This window comes from Suillus subaureus (assembly GCF_016647635.1).
Source record: "Suillus subaureus strain MN1 chromosome Unknown BJ212scaffold_7, whole genome shotgun sequence".
Lineage (NCBI taxonomy): Eukaryota > Fungi > Basidiomycota > Agaricomycetes > Boletales > Suillaceae > Suillus > Suillus subaureus.
In genome coordinates this window covers 1,066,526-1,087,049 of record NW_024538563.1, presented here as the reverse complement: position 1 = coordinate 1,087,049, position 20,524 = coordinate 1,066,526, and the positions used below count along the sequence as shown (strand labels likewise).

Sequence of the window (20,524 nt, the reverse complement as noted above, 5' to 3'; positions counted from 1 at the left end):
GAAATTTTCTTCAATATACCTCAATATAAAGTTGGCAAGCTTGTAGCTACTCCATTTTGGCTTTGCATGCTTGCGTTGTGCTGTTACCAGCCCAGGGACCTTTACTTTTTTTTATACTATGAATATCCCTACCCCTTGCATCTGGCGGAACAAACACTTGAAACATATAAAGCTTGTGTACTGGTAGCCACAAGGTAAGTACCCAAACTTTCAGTCCCTCCAATGTCTGACATTACCCCCTCCCAATGTATGATTGTCCCTCATAGCCAGTCGATTCCCAAGTTGTGCTATGATAATGCAGGGAATGCATATGCACATGACCACTTGGGTCATTGGTGGCCCCATCCTGGGATCGCACAGGCTGTCACTCAAGTGCTGTGTTCTGAAGACTCCCAGGCATATGGCATGAGTCTTCATCATTCTCTGATCTTCAACAACATGTACTTATCACCTTGTAGCAACATGCAGCTGCGCCCTTGATGTATGGACTTACGACTCCAGCCAACTTCTCCCAACCTCACTTGTCACCACCACCCTCACCACCTGGGTCCCACCTTGTGCTGTCTAGCGCATACCAGGACCCAGTTCATATCCCACTCCTGGATTCACCAGACTGAGACCTTTGTGACCCCTTGATGATTGCTGAATCTTGTGGATACATGCCTGCTATCAAAGCTGGTGGGGCGCGTCACAAGACTGTGACCAAAGCTACCAAAGGCAAGGGTAAAGATAAGGAGAATACTAACATGAATGGAGGTGACTGCCCTCAAAAGCATGCATGTGCCCTCGAGGATGATGAAGATGATCCAAGGGCCAAATGTGGCCACCCACATGGTTCCAACAATTACAGCTCAGTGGATGTCAAGGCCCTCCTGGACTTTGTTGAAGACGAGCTGCCTCTGGGCCAGAAAGGGTGGCAAGCAATCCACTTGAAGTTCATGCAGTGGGCAAGCCACCATGAACACCCTCACCATAAAGCCCAGTCACTCAAAACCAAATTCAAACAAGTAAGTTCTAGTTCATTCTACAATGGCATCTTAATGTCTCACCTTGCAACCTCAGTTCGTGAAGACTACAAAGCCCACTGGTGACGGAGTGTGTCCTCCTGATGTGACTCGAGCCCATGAGCTTGATGTGCACATCAATGAGCGTGCTGGCACACGTGATCTAAATGACTCAGACTATGATGCCCAGGATGACAAGTTGAATTGTAATGACCCACCTGTCAAGGTGTGAAGTATGTCCCCCCTCGAGCACACTGCAGTCACCCATGCCACTTGGACAGATGCACCTGTGGCACACTGCCGAGGTGCAGCAGCCTCAGAGCTGCTTTCTCGCATTAGCAGGGCCTTTGACCCTGCTGTTCAGCAAGCTCAAGACGAGGATTGTGCTACCAGGACTCTTGCAAACACACAGTTGCTTACCCAGGGACAGCAGCTGCACGATGCAAATGCTGTCACCAAGAAATTATGGACCCAACTGTTCAACCTACAAACCAGACTCTACACTACTGAATGTGAGCATGACCTTACCTAGCTTCACCTGGAGATGGCACAAGTTCACCAGCCTACTCCCAACCAAGCTGCTCCCAAATCTTGTCACCAGTGCAAACTAAAACCAAAATACGTGGACTATACTTATTACCCTGACGGAGGTCAAAGTGTCATCTGGCACAGTGATCCAGAGACCCCAGCATCAGATGCTTCAGACCATCCTCCAACATCTCCTCAATATATGCATCCTACTCCTCCTCCTTTCAATACCACTCCTTCTCCTTGCTTTGCCTACCGCTGCTGGGCATCCAGACCCTGTTTGCGTGGTGCAGGGCGCCCATGCAATTCTGTTGTCATTCGTTCTAATAGGGAACAGACCCAAGTGCATACAGACATCAAGAGTGAGGAGGATGATGTGGATGACCTGCCAATGAGCAAGTCAGCTCACTGTCAAACACCAGAGGTGTAATTTCTCATTTCTCTCACTAAAGGCACTCGTGCAGCTTAGATAGATAAGGTATCATTTCTTGCTTCTCTCACTAAAGGCACTCACACAGCTTATATCGATAAGGTATCGTTTCTCACTTCTCTCACTAAAGGCACTTGCGCAGCTTAGATACATTTCTCACTTTTCTCACTAAAGGTACTTGCACAGCTTATACAGATAAACATATGTTATTTCATTGTCGTAGTCCAGTTCTTTAATCAAATTCTTGAGCTACTCATACTCTAGTGTGACATGAAAACGTGTAACACAATCTTTCTGCCTTTGCTCTGAAAACAACATGTTCTTGAGATCATGCCACAAAGCAATGTCATCAAGTGTCTCCTGCCAATGTTTGAGGTACACTGTCCATATTTGATTGATGCCAACATGGATTGCATGCAGATTGTGCAAATGAACACAGATTTCAATGAGATCACCCCATGAGTCTTTGTCGGCGATTTCAAGTGGTACACGCAATCTTCCAAAAGCACCTTGAAGACCACACAACCCCCATTCAGCAGTCTGCCGGTATGAAAGCAGTTCACGATTAAATGCCATCTGTTCATCAATCTCAGTGAGTGAGCCTTGAACACATTGGCCTTGTTTCAGAGGTGCACAGATTCAGCCCTGTATGTCATTGCTGCCACATGGGAATGCCATGTCAGCGACAATATAATAACCAGGGGGAGTTTCATTTTGAAGAGAGGCATAGATTTGATGAGCGAGATGTGAGTCGTGCCAACTGCCTGGGGCATTCAGCCTTGCAGCAATAATCACCCCTGTAATGTTGTTGATCAAGGCTAGAGCGGGACACTGCATCGAACTTACCTTCAGCTGAAAAAGCTAATACAGAACTGATAAAGTGCTCTGAGAGTCACCCATTAAACATTGCATTCTCAATGTCAACATCATCCAATGTTTGCACCAGTAGTTTGAGACCATCAATACTACCAAATGCCCCTTCAAGTCTCCCATGACAGGCCACAACAAGTGCGCTACAGTGCTCGAAGTCTAAGCCTGCCAGCCATTGAATTTTGGCATCTGTTAGAGTGCAGAGGGTGCATAGGAGAAGCTTAAGACCAAAGTGAAGGTATCAAGTGATGGTACTGGGGATGATAGTGAAGATCTGCTGTAGGCTGATAGCATGCATAGTGGAGCTAAGATAGTGTAGCACAAGCCCAAGTGCCCCTGCAGCATCAAGGGAGCACTGATTTATCCATGGATTTCCATGCGCAGAGACATCATCACAAGGAATCAGTGTCTCAAACCAGGCTTGCGCAAAGCCTGCAGTAAGTAGTGAAGAGAAGGTGGGCACATCAACACCCATTGTGGTGATAAAGGCTCGATCATTCTGGCTGTCATATAGTACCTGCCATGGGGTGTTCATGCGAGGATTTGGAAGTAGTTGGGGTCAGCAAAGATATAGACGATGAGGGTGCCAAGTGTCAATCCGGTCTTGTCGTGCTACCTCACTCCCACCAATGATAGTAGCTGCTAGGACCCGAGCTCTTTCGTCATCATTGAATTGAAGTTCAGCCTCATCCTCGTCGAGAAGCAGGTACTGGATTGCAAGATCATCATGATGGTCCATCAAGGGCTGGACTAAATCTATTGGACTGCATGCACGGGGGATTATTCTAGTATAGGTTAACATATCAGCGGTATTGGTAATGCTTTTGAGACTCCAGTATATTCTATCCTGGATTATTTTGCCTATGGAAAGTCATCCAGTAGGACATGATATCGGTCAAATAACTCACCATGCGAGAATATCATGGGCACGATTAGAATCCGCGAGGTAGTTTGATGGTTGCACCCTCGGAAACGCAGGGTCGACCAATGCAACTTGAATAGAAGGACTGCATATCATCACATCGCGAAATGTTTTCAACATTGTCATTGCGGTACATCTGAGTCTAGCAAGTCACTCTTTGCCACGCCGATTTCGTGATCCGAAGTGAAAGGGTGATTTGTTTGGCAAGGTCCTCCAATCCAAACAACAACAAGTTCGGGGCCGTAACTTTTCGACTCACACGGTAAACACCTACATGATGTGTCCTAAGTGCTCAAGTTAAATCGGAAACAAGAGCCATCATAAACCCAGCCACGGTGTTAACCATACATCTTTTCAGCCTAACTAGCTAGTACTGGGCTACAACTTTGTTATCTGCTAGTGCCAACACTGTAAATCTTTCCCTCGTTGCTGATTCTTAGGTTCGGTCATCCGGTGTACCCGTGTCCGATGTTTCGAGGTATAGTACTTGCTCTGCCCTGTGTTGTTTCCACGATTTTTAAGACTTACCCTTTTGTACCATAGCAGCCATGTAAATGTACTTGCCCGCTATTCACTACTGTTTCTTTGTACACAATCCCTCTAACTTGTTTGCTACCGGGGAGCACTACACACCTCTCCAGTATTTGCGCATGCAAACTCGTCTGGTGCAGTTGTTGTATCGCTTCCCTATTACATACTATCCCTCATCTCATTCTCCACTGGCAACATTCCACACGCATGACGAAACCTGTATATGAACGTACTCCATTACATACACTGTTCACCCACCATCACTATTGGATCATACCACTCGGTCGGGGACTTCGAGTTCTACCAAGTACACCCATCCACAAACCGCACGACTTTAGTCTCCCCAACATTGCCACAGCCTGGGATCTGCCTGACCTTTCTCACTCCTCTGCAACGCCTCCGAGTCGGAACCACCCGCCAATGGCTAATCTAACGCGCCCGTTCTTCCATACCTCATCATGGAGCTATAATGTTATAGGCTAATCACGGCACTACAAGCACAATATCGACCCGATGCAAGATGCACCAAAGATGCTCTGTGCTAAATCCATCATGCAATTGATGGATCGGAGTTGCATCAATTTACAGAGACACCATCCCGCGACTGATCCGTGTTGCGACTTAGGAACTTGAAGTACTGTTGGGTTGATGCGTATTCTGTGTTCATGCTTCTATTTCCAGTCTGAATATACAAAATTCGCATTCTCTTCAGCCTCAGCAAGAACGACATCGCCTTCAAGATCGCTACAAGAAATAAGTACCACATAGTAGCTGCAGGCCTTGCCAGCATGAAAAGAAATTAACCTCGAACTTGGCCACTTAAGCCTGTCTACTTGTCTCTATATCTTTCAACGAAATATTACTCCTCTCGCACATTCCACGGAAAAGTCCGCTCTCTATGTTGAAAAGATTGGATGGTGTATCAAATTCCTTCGATAGAGTCAGTATTAAACCGCTGAAAGCCATTCAAAACAACCTACAGCAACAAGGCCAGCGTCAAGAACCAGAATCCGGTCATATGAAATGATAGTACGAAGTCGGTCTGAAATATCATCACATTACAGCATCGCACTGAGAGCACAAAAGATAAAACGTACGGGCAATACAAAGCAGCGTGCGATCCTGGAATTCCGTCTGGATAGTCTGCTGGATCTTGCTATCAGTATCGAGATCGACAGAAGCTCTGGAAAAAATTCAACATCAATCATCCAGGAGAAGAGCACAAACTAACGTGGCCTCATCAAGCACAACGACTCTGCAATCTTTCACCAGCGCACGAGCTAGACTGAGCAGGGATCTCTCTCCAACACTGAGGTTCGCTCCCTCGCTCTCAATGGTGCTGTCAAGGTCGTAGCGGCTGGTGGGAGCCTGCTCGTTTCCGGCGTCATTACTGGAAGATGACCGTTTCGAGGTGGTAGAATCAAGCAGGCAAGATCGATGCAGCGCGTCCCATAGCTCCGCGTCACCGTGTTGGGAGAATGGATCTAGGTTGGAGCGTATGGTACCTGGTAATCATTTAACGCTTCACACAAGAGTACGAAGATTTACAACACTAACCGCTAAATAGAAGAGGCTATCGAGTTCGTACGTCAGTCATGTGTTAGGTAGTACAGGGAAACATTACAAACATCTTGTGGGATAATAGAAATCTTGGAGCGGAGATCTTTAAGACCAATTGTAGATATATCGACACTAGAAGGGGTGAAAACCAGTACTCGTCACGAGCAATGATCAACGCACCCATCAATAGTTATTGAACCACCAGACACCTCAACAATTCGGAACAGTGCGAGCATCAACGAAGATTTGCCAGCACCAGTCCTGAGGGGACACCCCATTAGCATACATCTGTAGATCCAACAAACCAGCTGACCTTCCAACAACACCTATCTTTTCGCCTCCCTTAATCTTGATCGAGATGCCCCTCAATACATTGGGAAGGCCCGGCCTATATGCCATTTCAACGTCGTTGAACTCGACCGTACCATGTTCAGGCCATTGCGCCGGGGGCTTTCGTGCTTCAATCTCATGCGGAGCCTCTTGAGGTATCGTATCACCTGCGACATACTGTACCACTGCGAGACATAAGCGAAAGTTGGGGTACCATGAAATTGGCGGCTCACATCGCTCCACTGCATTCATGTAATTCTGAGCCAAACAACGATTCAATATCCTGTAATGTGAGATAGTAAGGAAAGCCTCACCTCAACGTCTGCTGTTTGTCTGGTTACCAGACTACACATTTGTGACAGCGAGGCTGTGATATAAAAAGGTTAATCGTGTGTACTTTGGTGGCGGCACCGGGAGACCCACTGGTATACGTCAGTACCAACCCTATCTGGGCGGCGTTTATCCCGGAGACGTTGACAACTGCGAGAATAGCAACCTATTGAGACCATAGGATTGGGTGAGTATGAGGTATCCGTCATTAAATGGACACCTACAAGGAAGACTAGTATGCCTCCCATGAAGTCCAACCTTATTGCAAGCCATCTGAGGGAAGGTGATGAACCAACAACCGCGAAGATATGTATAAGGCTACTTGCCTCTGGTTCGTAACTACGAGGAATAGAGCTCTATCCTCCAGATCAACGTAGTATCTATTGGTGGCAATAAACCGCTTCATTTCTCCGTAGCTTCGGATTGTGGGAAGTCCCGTCAAGGTCTCCGAAAAGTGGGCATAAAGAAAAGAGCGAAGCATAGAATCTGATGACCAATTTCAACAGAGGCTTTCCAGGTCAGAAATACAACAACAAACCCAGGCGCTTGACTTCACGAGCACTAGCTCGATAAAAGGCAGCAAAGTAGCCGTAACCGACAGCGATGAAGAACACAGCAATAACTAAACAAGCATGAGCCATATCCTCGCAGATGATGTCTATATACTGACTGAAGTACGGTTCAAGGATAGAAACGATGATGATAGAGCCAGTCACGCTGGACAGCGTAAGGGCAACTAGATTTCCAGTCAGTTTCCGTAGATGAAGCGTGCAGTTAACGTACGCAATCTCATTGATTCTTGACTATGGATAAGTAACATTTCATCATGACGTGACAGACGACTCACGTGGTAGTTGATTGTCAATACCTGAGTAGAAGGTTTCAGCAAGCATAGCATAGCACAAACCAGTGAGTTACTGACTGTCGATATCCTTGCCAAAAATGCTCAGGATTCGGCCCATAGGCTACAGGAATACAATAAGCATCGGTTCTAGCGCTTTCGTATACGGCCACTCACTGTAGTGTCGAAAAAGGACATGGATGCATGAAAGATGTTGCGTACGGACTTGTGGTGCAAGCTTTGAGAAACATAATAGGAAATGAAATCGATTCCAGCACCACTACAGCAAGTTATGTTGAGTGAGCGTGCCGCCATCTGCGATAGTAACCAACTTACACAAAGAATGTGAATATCGCTTGACCAATCCCTAGGCAGCCGTACAGCGTCTGATAGAATGAGTTTGGTCGGGCGAATTTGCTGCGCCAGGATGTTAGAAAAGGAATCAAAGAGTCAATAAAAAAACACTGACTTGGCCTCCCACCAAACTAGTGTGTACGAGTTCAAGATCAGACTTCCCTGCATCCCAAGCATGACGAGAATAATCAGGGGACCTGTTATTGAACCGCGTCCCGCAACCAAGTAGGTCCAGTACACTTTGAAACTGTTTCAATCCAGGGAAGCACTTCAAATGAATTTGATCGCACCTCCGCGGGATACAGAGCCCGTCGACCGCTTCTCCTTGACGATCAAGCGACCTTCAAGTTTGCCACTGCCGGTGGCCTTTACCCTGACTCTTTCTGACTTTAACTTTACTTCCTCAATGGAAATGCTTGTCTGCGGAGTGACTTCCTCTGCTTGGTCTTCATCTTTACCTTCCGATGCATGACCACCGAACTCTAGGTCCAAACGCGCAAAATCGCCACCGCGAGAGATCAGTTCCTCGTAAGTTCCGCTCTCTGTGATGACGCCATTGTTCAGGGTGTAGATATAATCTACTTGAGAGAGGAAGTGAATTGCATGCGTGACCAGAATGACAGTAATGCCACGATTTCGCAGGGCACCCACGATGGCATCTTGGAATAAGGACTTTCCGACATGAGCATCCACTGAAGGCATTCTTCAGTTTAATAGACATAATATAAACCGCATAGCTCACCTGCCGAGAGCGGGTCATCAAATATGACAATTTCAGGGTCAAGGTACAGAGCACGAGCAATGTTGACCTGGGTGGAAGATAAAAATCGACTGTTAGCGGAGGCAATCCACGAACTCACTCTCTGCTTTTGGCCACCGCTGAGATTAATTCCCTTTTCTCCGATCTGAAATAGAGCATAAGCAGTGTTATCAAGTTAAATTCATCCACATACTTCAGTCAGATCACCATCTGGGAGTAGTTGGAGGTCTGGAAGTAGACAAGCGGTCTCAATAATGCGCCAATATCTGTCTTCCTCGAATGGTTGGCCAAAAGTGATATTATCACGCTAGGGTAAAATGTTAGATGTATTTTCCCCTGAGGGCGACACCATGCCACTGACCAACGTAGCATTCTGAATCCACGCGGTCTGCGGACAATAGCCAACGCGACCGCCAAACGAGACATGCCCGGAAACCTTCCTCATCTCTCCTATTAGTCCTTGCAATAAACTGGACTGTTCGTGGGTCAGCAGTCGCTTCAAGAATTTCACTCGACAAGATTACCTTGCCGCTTCCGACAGGCCCAACTACGGCGACGAGCTGACCTCGTGGAATGGCCATGGTCACATTCTTTACCTGAAAAAGAGGTACATCCTTTCCAGGAGCGGGTTTTTCCTTCGCCGTGTCTTCTTTCATGCTCCTGTCCTTGCCTCTCGGTGGACCGCCGCCGCGTGCACCCTTCGAGCCGAAAGCCTCACCAGAATCTTTCCCACTTGACTCCCACTCAAATGTCGCATCCTTGGTCAGGAGCGCGAGTTCTTGGTCCTTGTCAATCACGAGTGTATCTTCGGAAATAAGCTCTGCACGGAACACGTGCGCCAGCCGCTGAATCGCGCTGGATGCATCGGGGATAGCTGATAGAGCACGAGGCATGAACATCATTGGTTGGCGGAGAAGCTATTTATCTATCGGTCAGGTGCATGTTCATGGACGCTGGGGGAAACGATTTCACCTGGAACAAACTCAGCGAACTGAATATGACAGCAACATTGAAGTCGTGTGCTGTAAGGGTGTACGTGACGAAAGCTAATGTGGCAGCGAGGACTGGCATCGAAGTCGCGAGCGCCATGCTGTGTAGAAAATTAGTAGGCGTCGCCATGTTATACACACCTAGGCTTACTTCGCTGAAGTTAGATGAAGAATCCATCGGATACCACTCATTTCTCTCTTTCGAAGATCAAAGATTCCTGAACGATGTTCGTGAGTACGTTGTTGATATTCCTTGACATCATGCTTACTTTGAAGGAAAGGGACCTCATATGAGAAATACTTGACAACCCGCATAGCCCCTGTGCGCATCTTCAGCATCCTTGCGCGTCCCAGCTGCCCCAAGGTTACATACCGAGTACTTCTAGCAGAACTTTGGCTCGTTGATCAGTCCATTTCATTGACACTAAGCGAAGACGATGCTGCAGTGCCATTAGCCGCTGTTGCATTGGAATCATGAGGACAAATAGCGAGAAACCAGCGAGTGCAGACGGCCCGAGCTAGTTTTCAAGTGCAGTCAGAATAAACCAAACTCTTCATAGCGTACAACAAACCTCAGTTATAAGAATGATTAAACAAACTATGACCTGAATAGGCGCGGTCCAGGCTTGAGGACAGTAAGTCATCTCTAATTCTGAATGTCGGAGATCCTATATACTGACCTGCATGCTAGTGAGGAGGGACACACTACAAGTTAGTCGACAGCATGAGTGTAATGCTCAAGTTTGCAACTCACAAACCACTGCGCACACGCGTCAACCCTGCTCACGTCAGTAGAAATATGGTTAACAAGCGTGGCGTTGTTGAGCTTGACACGGGCTTTGCCCGTGAGGTTCACTCCACGCTCGTAAATACATGTTATCAGTGCGGCTCTAGCTAGTACGCCAGTTGCCATTGAACGCCAAAAAAACTTGAAAATATTAGTTGAGCCGAGTGTGATTTATAAAGTTTTACACACCTGGTGGGTGCACACGCTGGCCGTCACGGTAAGCCCAAAAAGCCCAAAAGCCATGGCAACACCACGACCGACATTAGGGACAGGTGTTCCTGCATTGGTCGCGGCGGAGCGCTCCTCCGCAAAGACAATGATTTGCTGCGGGGGAGAACAAACATCAGAGGTTATTGCAACCAAACACAAGATATTATTCACCCGAAGGACGATAGGACCCATGAGCTGTGCTGTATCACCAAAGACCTGAGTGGTGTTGTACAATCATTATGGCAGCGACAATTTATGAGGCAAACCCATACCTTGAATACACCTCCAATCCAGAACATGTTACGAAAGACGTCATTCAAAGCCCAAGCAAGGCTGGCCTCTTTCCGCCCGTCGGACTCCCGCCAATGATTCTGGAATGCTGCATATCGCTCAGACCAAGTCACGCCTTGTTTCTGATCATTCTTTGAAATTGCACGCATGGCCCAGCTGGCACGCTTTAAGAGAGATGGGCTGATTTCTCCACTCTCAAGTCGTGCATTCCACTCGGCTGCTACCTTAACACGCCGCTGCCATGCTGCTTCAAGTTTACCGGCAAGGGCAGCCGACTCTCGGGATGGGTCCATTTTGTATAGATCAGATGCTTGTAAGGTGCGCTGATATCCGAGAACCTGATGTATGCGCTATAACAGTATGCGTTAGGATCAAAGTTCAATGACTGACCATTATATCGGTGATCCAGGAGAAGGTGAGCTGAGAGAAAATGGAAGCATTGGCAAAAGGCGTCAGCTGTAGAATGCCATGTTATTAGAAGGGTCGTTCAGAAAATTAGCGTAGGTGGTTCAATGCGCACCGCTGCATCCTCCAGAGACGGGGGAGCTGGAGGTGGTGGGTCCTTGGGTAACCTGCTCGCGGCTCGATCATCAGAAGGAGTACGTTGTTTGGAAGATAGCTCCACTTACCACAACTGCCACCATTTTTGACGAAAGTTGGTATACTCATCACCAGCATCGAGCTGAAGGTTCAAAGGTTGAAGGTTGGCTGCTTCGACCTCTTCGACCTTTTCCTTCACAGATTCTTCTGACCGTTTGGAGGTCATACGGAATGAGGCGGGGACACAGCAAAGACTGGGTCAGATGGTGGCGGCTTGCTGAAGACTCCGACGGTCTTGCATTATAAATACACATTGTCATTACATGAAGATAAGCGTAAGGCGTCAATTTGCCTTGCGGTCACCTAGGTCACCTGGCACTCCATCAAACCGTGCCACGCCGGTGAGGCCTAGGCACGACGGCTGAAGAACGGTGGCTTGTGACCGCTGAAGTAGTGTTGCCGCCGAGGCGAATCGAATCGAATCGAAGTGGGAAATTGCAGCTACTCGACACAACTCGGCACTTACGAGTTGTAACGAGTTCGGGAGTGATACGGACCGACAGTCCAGCCAATGAGAAGCCAGTGACGCTTGTACCACCAACGACGACTATTTGCAAGTAGCTACACAAAAAGCAGACAGAACTAATTACAATTAATTTCCCTTGCATTCGCGAGCAACTGATCGAGCTCTCGAAGATTCCCAGTGACCATCAGCTCGTCAACTGCTCTTGGGATTACGGGTCCACATATTGTGTAGTCTTGCCTGTTAGCCACCAGGTCCGCTGTAAAATCGAGGCATTCTTGCTTGTAGACGAACTTCAGAACTTGTAGTGCTTCGAGTGTGGTCAGAGACAGGTTACTGCGCCGTAGAGTGCAGGTCTCTTTGCTGGATGAAAATATACGCTCGGAAGGCACAGATGAAGCTTGAGCAGGTAAGACATCCATAGCGACACGAAATAGAGGCGGGAATGTGTATTCTTTTTGCTACATAACAATTTCTAATTAATGAAGGAATTGTATGGCATACCTCCCAGAAACGAACTATACCTGTTGTGCGCTCAGCCGTTTTGAGTAGTAGACCTGCATCTTCATAACGAGAAAACTCGCACTCAGCATTTTTCCTGTCCTGTTCGAGTTCCTTGCGGATGCGTTCCTCTGTGGTTTCCGGTGCCGGTGAGTGCACCATTGGTTCAGAGACGATGATGGTGGTAGTTGGAGGAATAGTGCTGGTACTAGTAGTGGATGCTGAGAGCCGAACGGTTACATTGAGGTTGTTCATGCGCCCTTATCCAGCAGACAAAGACCGAGAAGCAATCGCTGTTGAATTGGTGAGCTCCCGCTGTGATACCGAGCGTGCGGATGGTTCCAATCACGGGGGATTACGATGTATGGAAGTGAACTACATCAACTCGATTCAGCTCGGCAGGTTCGAGTTGAAACGAATTTGGTCATTTTCGAAGCCGAGTTTAACTCGATTTGGACTCACCTCGACAACAACACTACGTTGAAGAGGCCCCGGAGACTAAGGACTTGAATGACACCTGTATAGCACTAGTACTGCCGGAGCTGCCGGAGAGTATCTCGGCTCGCTCATAGATGCTTTCATATCAAGTGCTCAGCGCTCAGCGCTCATCGGTCTCAACTCGGGCTAGGCTACTACAATAGATGATCAGAGTTCCACGACAAGTTCCAAATTTAATTATACACAAAGCGTGTCGTCGACAGTGACTGAAAAAGCTTAGTCTGGTACCGAAGCTCCCAGCTCTTATATGGAGGTAGCACCGTGCCCTCCTTCATCGATATTGTTGTGAACGTACGTCATACATAGGGAGTTTGAAACTTCCGAAGTCACGGTAAATGATGGCAAACCAGCGGCAGTGTTAGCTCAGAGCCATACTTATCGTGGCAATTTGCACGCAGCATTTTCACAACTGGCCACTGGTACCGGCTCAGTCCTAGCCGTGGTAAGCTGCACAAAATGACATCGACAATAAAGCCTGCTGCTTGAGTACTTGATCCGACGGACGCGTAGAAGTACTCCCAACAAAATTTCAAGTCATAAGTAGACGGTGGAACAGCCCGGTTGCAGCATGGGTAATCGTGCTGACAAACCTCTGTAGGTGTCGAATCGCCAACCAAGTGGAGCTGTTATAATCGCGCGCATCAAACAGAAATCCTTTTCTAGCTCTAGGCACTTACAGGAATCAAGAAACTTGGGACGAGTCATTGACCTCCCCAGTAGTATACCAAGTTTCAACATGTCTCCTAGTCAGCAGTCTTACATAACAAAGGAAGCTGTGTCACACGGTTGGCTTCAGTATCGCTTGAGTAATCTCAACTTTTCCGTATTCTGCACCTGCTCAGGCTGGCCCGAGTCGACATGAGACGACAGTGCATCAACGATCGCGTTTCACGAGTTGCTTTTTCTTGCCGCTGTCGTAGTACTTAGATCAGGACGTACAACGAGAGCAACAAGCGTCACGTCATGAGCACGCTCTCGATGCTCCTCGATCGTCCCGGTACACAGAGTCTTTGCTCTCCACGATAAATCTATTTGTCCCTTGTTGCATTACTACGCCACCTGTATTACTATTATTACTGGATACAGCTACACACCACAATGCTCACACCATGAATCTCGCAACTCGCCCAACGCCATCAATGTGGGGTAGGGATCCACTGTCGACTACCCGACAAATCGGATATGAACTCGCGATCCATCAGGGCTGTCCTTCACCAGTGTGCTGGTTCTGGCCTCTAATTAAAGGTGGCAGTGAGAGGGTGTGCACATCGTTACCCGCTTAGCGATCAGCACTGGATTATGCGGGCATGCTCCATCACCGGAGACGTTCTGGTTGATTCTGCACCGCGGAGATGTGAGTATGGGCTGATGCAACATGCATGTGCACGGACCTACCTCTCCTTAAAACACCATATCAGTCCCAATACTCCCGTACTCCCTGTAGAGTACTACCCGATAATTATTAAATACTTTCAGCATTGGGAATGCTAAACATCACTGCCAGTTGACAGTTGGGCGCGCTCAAGGAAGACAATTGTAGCCACGGTGGTCCCTGCATCGGAATCAGCTACAAGCTTAGCATGATATTTTCGAACATCGAGGATAAGGCGTGGTCCCAGCACAAACATCTGCACAAGCGAGAAAATTTGGAGAACACCGCCATAAATCTGAGTGCCAACAGTAGTCGAGTTCTATGAACATGATGAACAGTAGTCGCATGCGGAACGGTGACAGGTCGGCGTACCACAATTGCCGGAGACAGATAGCCAAGTTGGAAGCAAGACACGGCAAGAAAGCTAGCATAACTTCAGCGCCAAAGGACAACCCCATTCAAAATATGAGCTAACCTTGCAAAGTAAAGCACATGCGATTTTATTAACACTGTAAAACAGTCCCCGATGGTCCATCTCGTCCACGGTTGTCGCAGTTCATGAAAGTGTTTTGCAGCGCTCCAGAGTGCAAGGCACAGCGTGAGGGCCTCCCACGCGGTGCTGAGCAACCAATACTCGGTCGTCAGAGGTACGTTTCCCCCAATGAGACACTGAGGCTGACAGTAGCTGCCAGGGATCATAAGGTCCTCTGATATTCGTCCCATGAGCTTGATTCACTTTAATCTTTCGTCCATAAATGACCTTACCACCTGATATATGGCGAGCTTGTATCGCAGTAATCACTCCACAGGCAATAATGATAGCGAGAAAGATCGCAACGAGAAGGATAAGCACCTTTCTCGATTGCTGATACATGGCAAATAACCGAGTGATCATGATGGCTTGCATGATGTGTCAGTTAACTCGATATCACTGAGGTATTGCAGATGAGTAGCTCACCACCCAGCATGCAGTTGACGACAAAAGCTAGGCACAATGATACGGAGTTGATAATTTCACCTGAAAAAAAATCATGAACCTCGAAGAACTGCACAATGCAATTAAACTCACAGCTGTGGCACCTATTACATTAAATCAACAAGCTAGTCGAGAATCTCACTCACCCCTACGGGGAGCAGTTAGTGTGCGAGAATGACAGGCATCGTAGAATGCTCACTGCATTGGTCACAGAGTCTGATGGGACAATTGCTGGATGCCCCGGGTTAGAAGAAATAAATGTAGTAGATGTCAGACATACAATACACAAAGACACTGATTGTGAAGGAACGATCAGTAGCATACCACCAAGCTGTTAAGGAAACATACACAGCATATAACATTCCAATGTAGCGCACCTAGAAGACTTTGAATTAAGCACAACCTGACAACTGCGCTTATAACAAGGCAGACCTACGTACAATGAGAAAAAGAGCAGTCGTGAAGGACCAGCGTCGCCTCTACCCCGAATTAATCATGTTGTCCTGTCGCTTTTGTGATTGAGACGCCGCTCACCCAGACCAGTTCAATCTAGTATAAAACCATTCCCAGTGAGATAGCCGTTCGATAATTGCGCCAACCTACCTCTTGTCCAAATGTTAGTGCTGGAAATATCGTTCAGTGGTTCTTTCTGGTTCTTCAATGTTATATTGCTCACCCCAGTCGTATGAAACCACAACAGCAGAGGCAGCTACGAAACCGCAGACGGGTTAGATCGAGTAACACTGACACTGTCCGATCAGCTGTCCACGAACCTATAAAATAACTATACACACGATACGAATCGATTTGCGCCCACCAACTAGGATCATCTAAGAGTGATGACATTGGGGAGATAGGTGTGTCAGAGTGAGTGGTAAACTCGGCGAATATATACTGCAACAAAATACTGCCGTCTAGCGCCTTTCCCCTGTCGCTGACACATGTGTGGTATGGTATGCACTGACCTCGAATCGGGTGGATATTTGTTCTTCCTTTTCGACCAAAGCAGGTATAGTGGTCCGAAATCAAGTCACAGTAGCAAGGGGGAGTCACTCTAGAGTCGATCGATCGACCGCCCGGGAATCTGGCAAGCAGTGTCATGCGCACGGAGTGTTTGACCACCCGAACATTGTTCGTAATTTGGAGACCGTATCTTAAGTGTTCTTAGTCCGTGCGCGGGAAGCGTAAGTTACAGCTCGTCCGAAACTTTGAGGTCTCTTGAGACATTCTATTGGCATGACGCCAGAATGAAAAAGTGGACTATTCCAAACTCAGCACAGATCACTCACCTCTCTCTCCCACCCAGCTCTGCAATGCATACAAGCTAACCTTGATTGGCTTAATATCCGTTTCGCCACCTAACGCCTCCTAAAAGGCCGCATCTGCCTCGGTTATAAAAGACAATAAGGTCCTTATAGTGTAGCTGACGAGGAATGCACTGCACCGTATTTATCCATTACGCAGGCCAAGCTGTACAGCCAGGCACTGATTAAGTTTGGTCTAGTGAGTATGACAGCATCCCCAGACGGCATCAGACGTGCCCGTAAGTATATGTGCGCACGAGTACACAAGAAGCCCGGGCTCCATGATGTTGTACGAGACCCAACCAGTGCCGTTTCATCTCCAACCAGTCTATATAAGTACTAGCTAGAGTCCATGGTAACCCGTTATCATTCGGATCTTTCTCGGTTCCTTCGAACGAGTCATCCACCACGAAAAGACCCCAGACTCTGCCACTTCAGCTTTATGTCGTAGCCATCACCAAGCAGTATATAACGACCTCAACATATCCTCAGTCCCCCACATGCTTTCCTTCCCTTAACTTCAGCTTTGTTGGTTCGATATTCTCCTCGTCACATCTTCAACATGTTGACTTCTTGCATTTTTAGTGTATTAGCTCCCTTTATTAACACTTTGTGACAAATGCAGACTTGATAATATATGTACAATATTCAACTCTCCGAGCAGGTTAGGAAGTGGGCCCGCGACGCGCTCGCCGCAAACATCCGTCGACACCTTTCGCATGACTCCCGGGCCTAGCAACCCAATACCAATCATGCTGGGTGATCTCAAACTAATCAATTCGCGCTGCCAGTCCTATGCCGTCCTATATATGGCGTGCATATCCGGGCACTATGTGACTATGAACGGCAATGAGTAAAATCAACCGTGACAGCATGAATTTGACACTTCTAGGTGGCATCACGAGAGGAATGAGCTTTTGACGACTGAGCGGTGGGAGCATTGATATTCGCGCGTTACTGGGCATTAACACTCGTTATCGTGATTCCACTCATACCTACCGTGCATCGAGAAGTATCACTCGTCAAGGTATGCATGTTTACACGCACCATTCAATCTTAACAACGGTTTAGTTCTGTCACAGCGCCACTATGTCACTCAAAATTCAGTGGCACAACTTGCACTGCAACGGACGTACTGCGACATTACGCCACGCATTGTGATGCACCGCAGCAACCGGCTCCCCGAATCACCACATCATTCACGCCCGTGCCATCCTGCACATTTGTAAATACCTTTTAACCTGCACTCGTGACTAGCGAATTTGACGACTCACTCACTTCGCCCGTGTTCCCGTCTTGTAGTTCAGTACTCTCGATGGTGCACTCTGGAGGATGATAGCCTAGGCGCCACCCAAACCTCAGTCTACTCAACTTACAAGACACTCTGACCTACTTTACGGCCTCAAGTAGTCGTGGTGATGTGCTCAGTTACCCATCTTTTTGCTTGTCCAGAATCCCCCCTTTTTCTGACTTTCAAGTAAAACTCCCCCATTATATTGCATATACACTTCATCGCACCAAACTCCGTGCTTCTGTAACTTTCGTTGCTCTTGTCCTGCTCCAGGGACTCGAAGCACGCTTTATTGAATTACGGACATTGGCCACTCACAGTTGTGCAATGTGTGCCCTTGTGTAAGACTATCCATCATATTACTGTATTCATTGATGTGCTACACGCTAGGATACAAATAATACAACGTCCAACCAAAGTTTAGCTGCCACGTCAAGTAATGGAGAGACGTTAACGAAGAAAAGACGGAAGCTGCCGGCAGATACTCGGTTGAGAATTATATACTGCTTGGTGATGGCTGCAACATTAACTTGAAGTGAAGATGTTGAGCAGAGTTTGGGGGTCTTTTCATTGTGAATAACATGAGGGTGTCCGGACTTTTTTTGCTCAGGGTTCGAAGTCGTTCGAAGGAACCAAGAAAGGTCCGAGTGATAACAGGTTACCAGACACCGGTAATATATCATTTACAAGGTCATGGCGGGACGAATTCGGATGGTGTGCGGTCCACAGAATATACATCTTCAACGACTGGGGCGCTCCAGCTGCACAGCCTATAATACAAGCTGCGAGGTATCACAAGGATGACACACGTAATACGGATTTTCCAGTGTACTCAACTGAGTCAACTCTGAATCGACCTAAGCCTCATATCATCATGAGAGTCAATTTTGGCCTTCGTTAGATGAAATCTGAGACGCTGATGCGCCCAGTAAGTAGCGGAAAGTCAGGAGACGAGTCACATCAACGATAACGATAAAGCACCTCCAGAAAATTGAAGGACACACCGATTTGGTCAATGATGTCCAACATGCCTCTACCAGTGGATGCTCACTCGTTCAAGTCACGGCTTGCTGGGGGCATGGAATTTGAAGAGTGGGAAACAGATATGAGATGTGACTGCAGGCACGGTAGAAGTGGAGCGTCGACCATAGCAGTCTCCAGACGGGGAGAAAGTGGTTGGTGGTAGTTAGGAAGGTGCGGTTGGACATCAGGGTCTATTTTGCGATGTCTTTGCACATGCAAAGTCATCACTAAATAGAACCGAAATAGTGTAGTTTGTCTGCTGGAGTACTAGAGATGGCTGGCGAGTGGTGAGCAGATGTCACGATGGGACTGCAAGCCAGTGGAACGTGGATTCAAAGGAGAAAGGTCACAGTTGTGTGCTCGCCCGCCAGACATAACCATGTTTGTGACTGCTGGATACGACTTTTCGTCTCCTTATAACGAGCGTCGAACCCCCAGTCAAAATCCGAGTCTGGGATGGTATTTTGCCTTGCTTGGACCCATGGGCCGGATGAAAAAAAACCCTTATCTCCGAGTTAGTCGGTTCACTCAATTAGGCCTTAGGACTTCGAATTTGACTTGAAACACGTAGTACTTACAACCTTGGAAACAGGAAGGACACAAGTACTACTAATGTCCATGCCTTTGCAATATCTCCGAGTGGTGGCGTCCTCGCAAGCACACCGGAAGACAAGTATGGAACGTGGAACTTCGACAGCGGCCAGCCCATCCGAGTCAATTCTCCCCTCCACCACGTCGCAATAGTGGCCTGCTTGTCCTTTTCGGCAGATGGAAAGTTGCTAGCCATCACCTGCTGAGGCTGTAACGCGTACGCGTCTGCAATAGTCAACCTTAACGACCTTCTGTTGGATGTCAATGTGAGTCGATAGGCATATCTAATGGTATTTTATTCTCATTGTGATGCCTGAACGCGCTCGCCCAGGGCAACAAGGTCAGCAATTCGATGTAAATTTCATAAACAAATCTCATTGCATTGAAATATTTTCTAGGCCAACGCTACACGACCTCTGGCCCAGCCACTCAAGAACTCCCATCGGTTACCTCGAGGTGTTTTTCGACCCACCGCATTGTCCTCATGTACGTCGTAAATGTCTCGTGCTGTATTGTCCTCACCTCACTTTCAGTTTTCGGCATGATCCGATGTCCACGATACGCCATCCCGGCCTGCCTTTTCCACTGGGCTCGAAACCTTCTATCTGTCAGACCAAGTGTGAAGAGTTCAACCTGCACGAGTGTCGCACATCAATAGTCGATGTTCTGTATGCCTTGAAGGGGAAACATGTATGTCAATTTTTTGATTGTCCAACTCCATCTCATATCACGTAGAGGGATACTTCAGCAAGAGAAAAATGGATCCCGAAAAACGCTACTGCATGCAGTTCACGCCCTCCCAATAGCACGGTCATGCAGCAATCCAGTAGCTTGGCTCAAGCCCAGTCATTTTCGCAATCGCATACTACCACCTTCACCTCTACCGCACCTTCTGTCGTCCCTAATACAACTTCGAGCACTGATCCTCATGCAACGATAAACACGCTGGACTCACCTCTGACTCTTGATTTGTCATACCTCTCACGAGTATACCGACGGCCATCATTAATCACTAATCCTTCACAACGATCTTTACTGTCATCTGACATCCCATGATATTATCTTCAGTACAACAATGAAGGCATAACGCCGTTTATTGCATACTTTATAACCCACCCACGATACTTACCGTTTTCCACTGGTTTTTTCTGTTGCTCCAGCCCAGGCG

At 47.5% G+C, this 20,524-nt stretch overlaps 1 protein-coding gene across 1 annotated transcript; it reads right to left on the bottom strand.

The window, feature by feature from the left end:
- Nucleotides 1–5,104: 5,104 nt before the first annotated feature.
- BJ212DRAFT_1445531 (ABC protein) lies at nt 5,105–11,503 on the bottom strand (the record flags this gene model as incomplete). The annotated part of the gene is made up of 38 exons (XM_041338129.1): nt 5,105–5,215; nt 5,266–5,327; nt 5,383–5,468; nt 5,517–5,790; nt 5,843–5,858; nt 5,914–5,977; nt 6,026–6,106; nt 6,159–6,360; nt 6,409–6,433; nt 6,490–6,542; nt 6,599–6,671; nt 6,730–6,778; nt 6,832–6,991; nt 7,044–7,127; nt 7,176–7,241; nt 7,353–7,373; nt 7,428–7,470; nt 7,524–7,626; nt 7,683–7,763; nt 7,816–7,939; nt 7,991–8,392; nt 8,443–8,509; nt 8,561–8,605; nt 8,654–8,767; nt 8,822–8,935; nt 8,985–9,377; nt 9,433–9,550; nt 9,601–9,667; nt 9,719–9,769; nt 9,823–9,967; nt 10,022–10,093; nt 10,204–10,377; nt 10,426–10,560; nt 10,618–10,662; nt 10,719–11,075; nt 11,128–11,193; nt 11,258–11,309; nt 11,367–11,503. The coding sequence occupies 38 exons, from the start codon at nt 11,501–11,503 to the stop codon at nt 5,105–5,107; spliced, it is 4,332 nt and encodes a 1,443-aa protein (XP_041196185.1).
- Nucleotides 11,504–20,524: the final 9,021 nt, after the last annotated feature.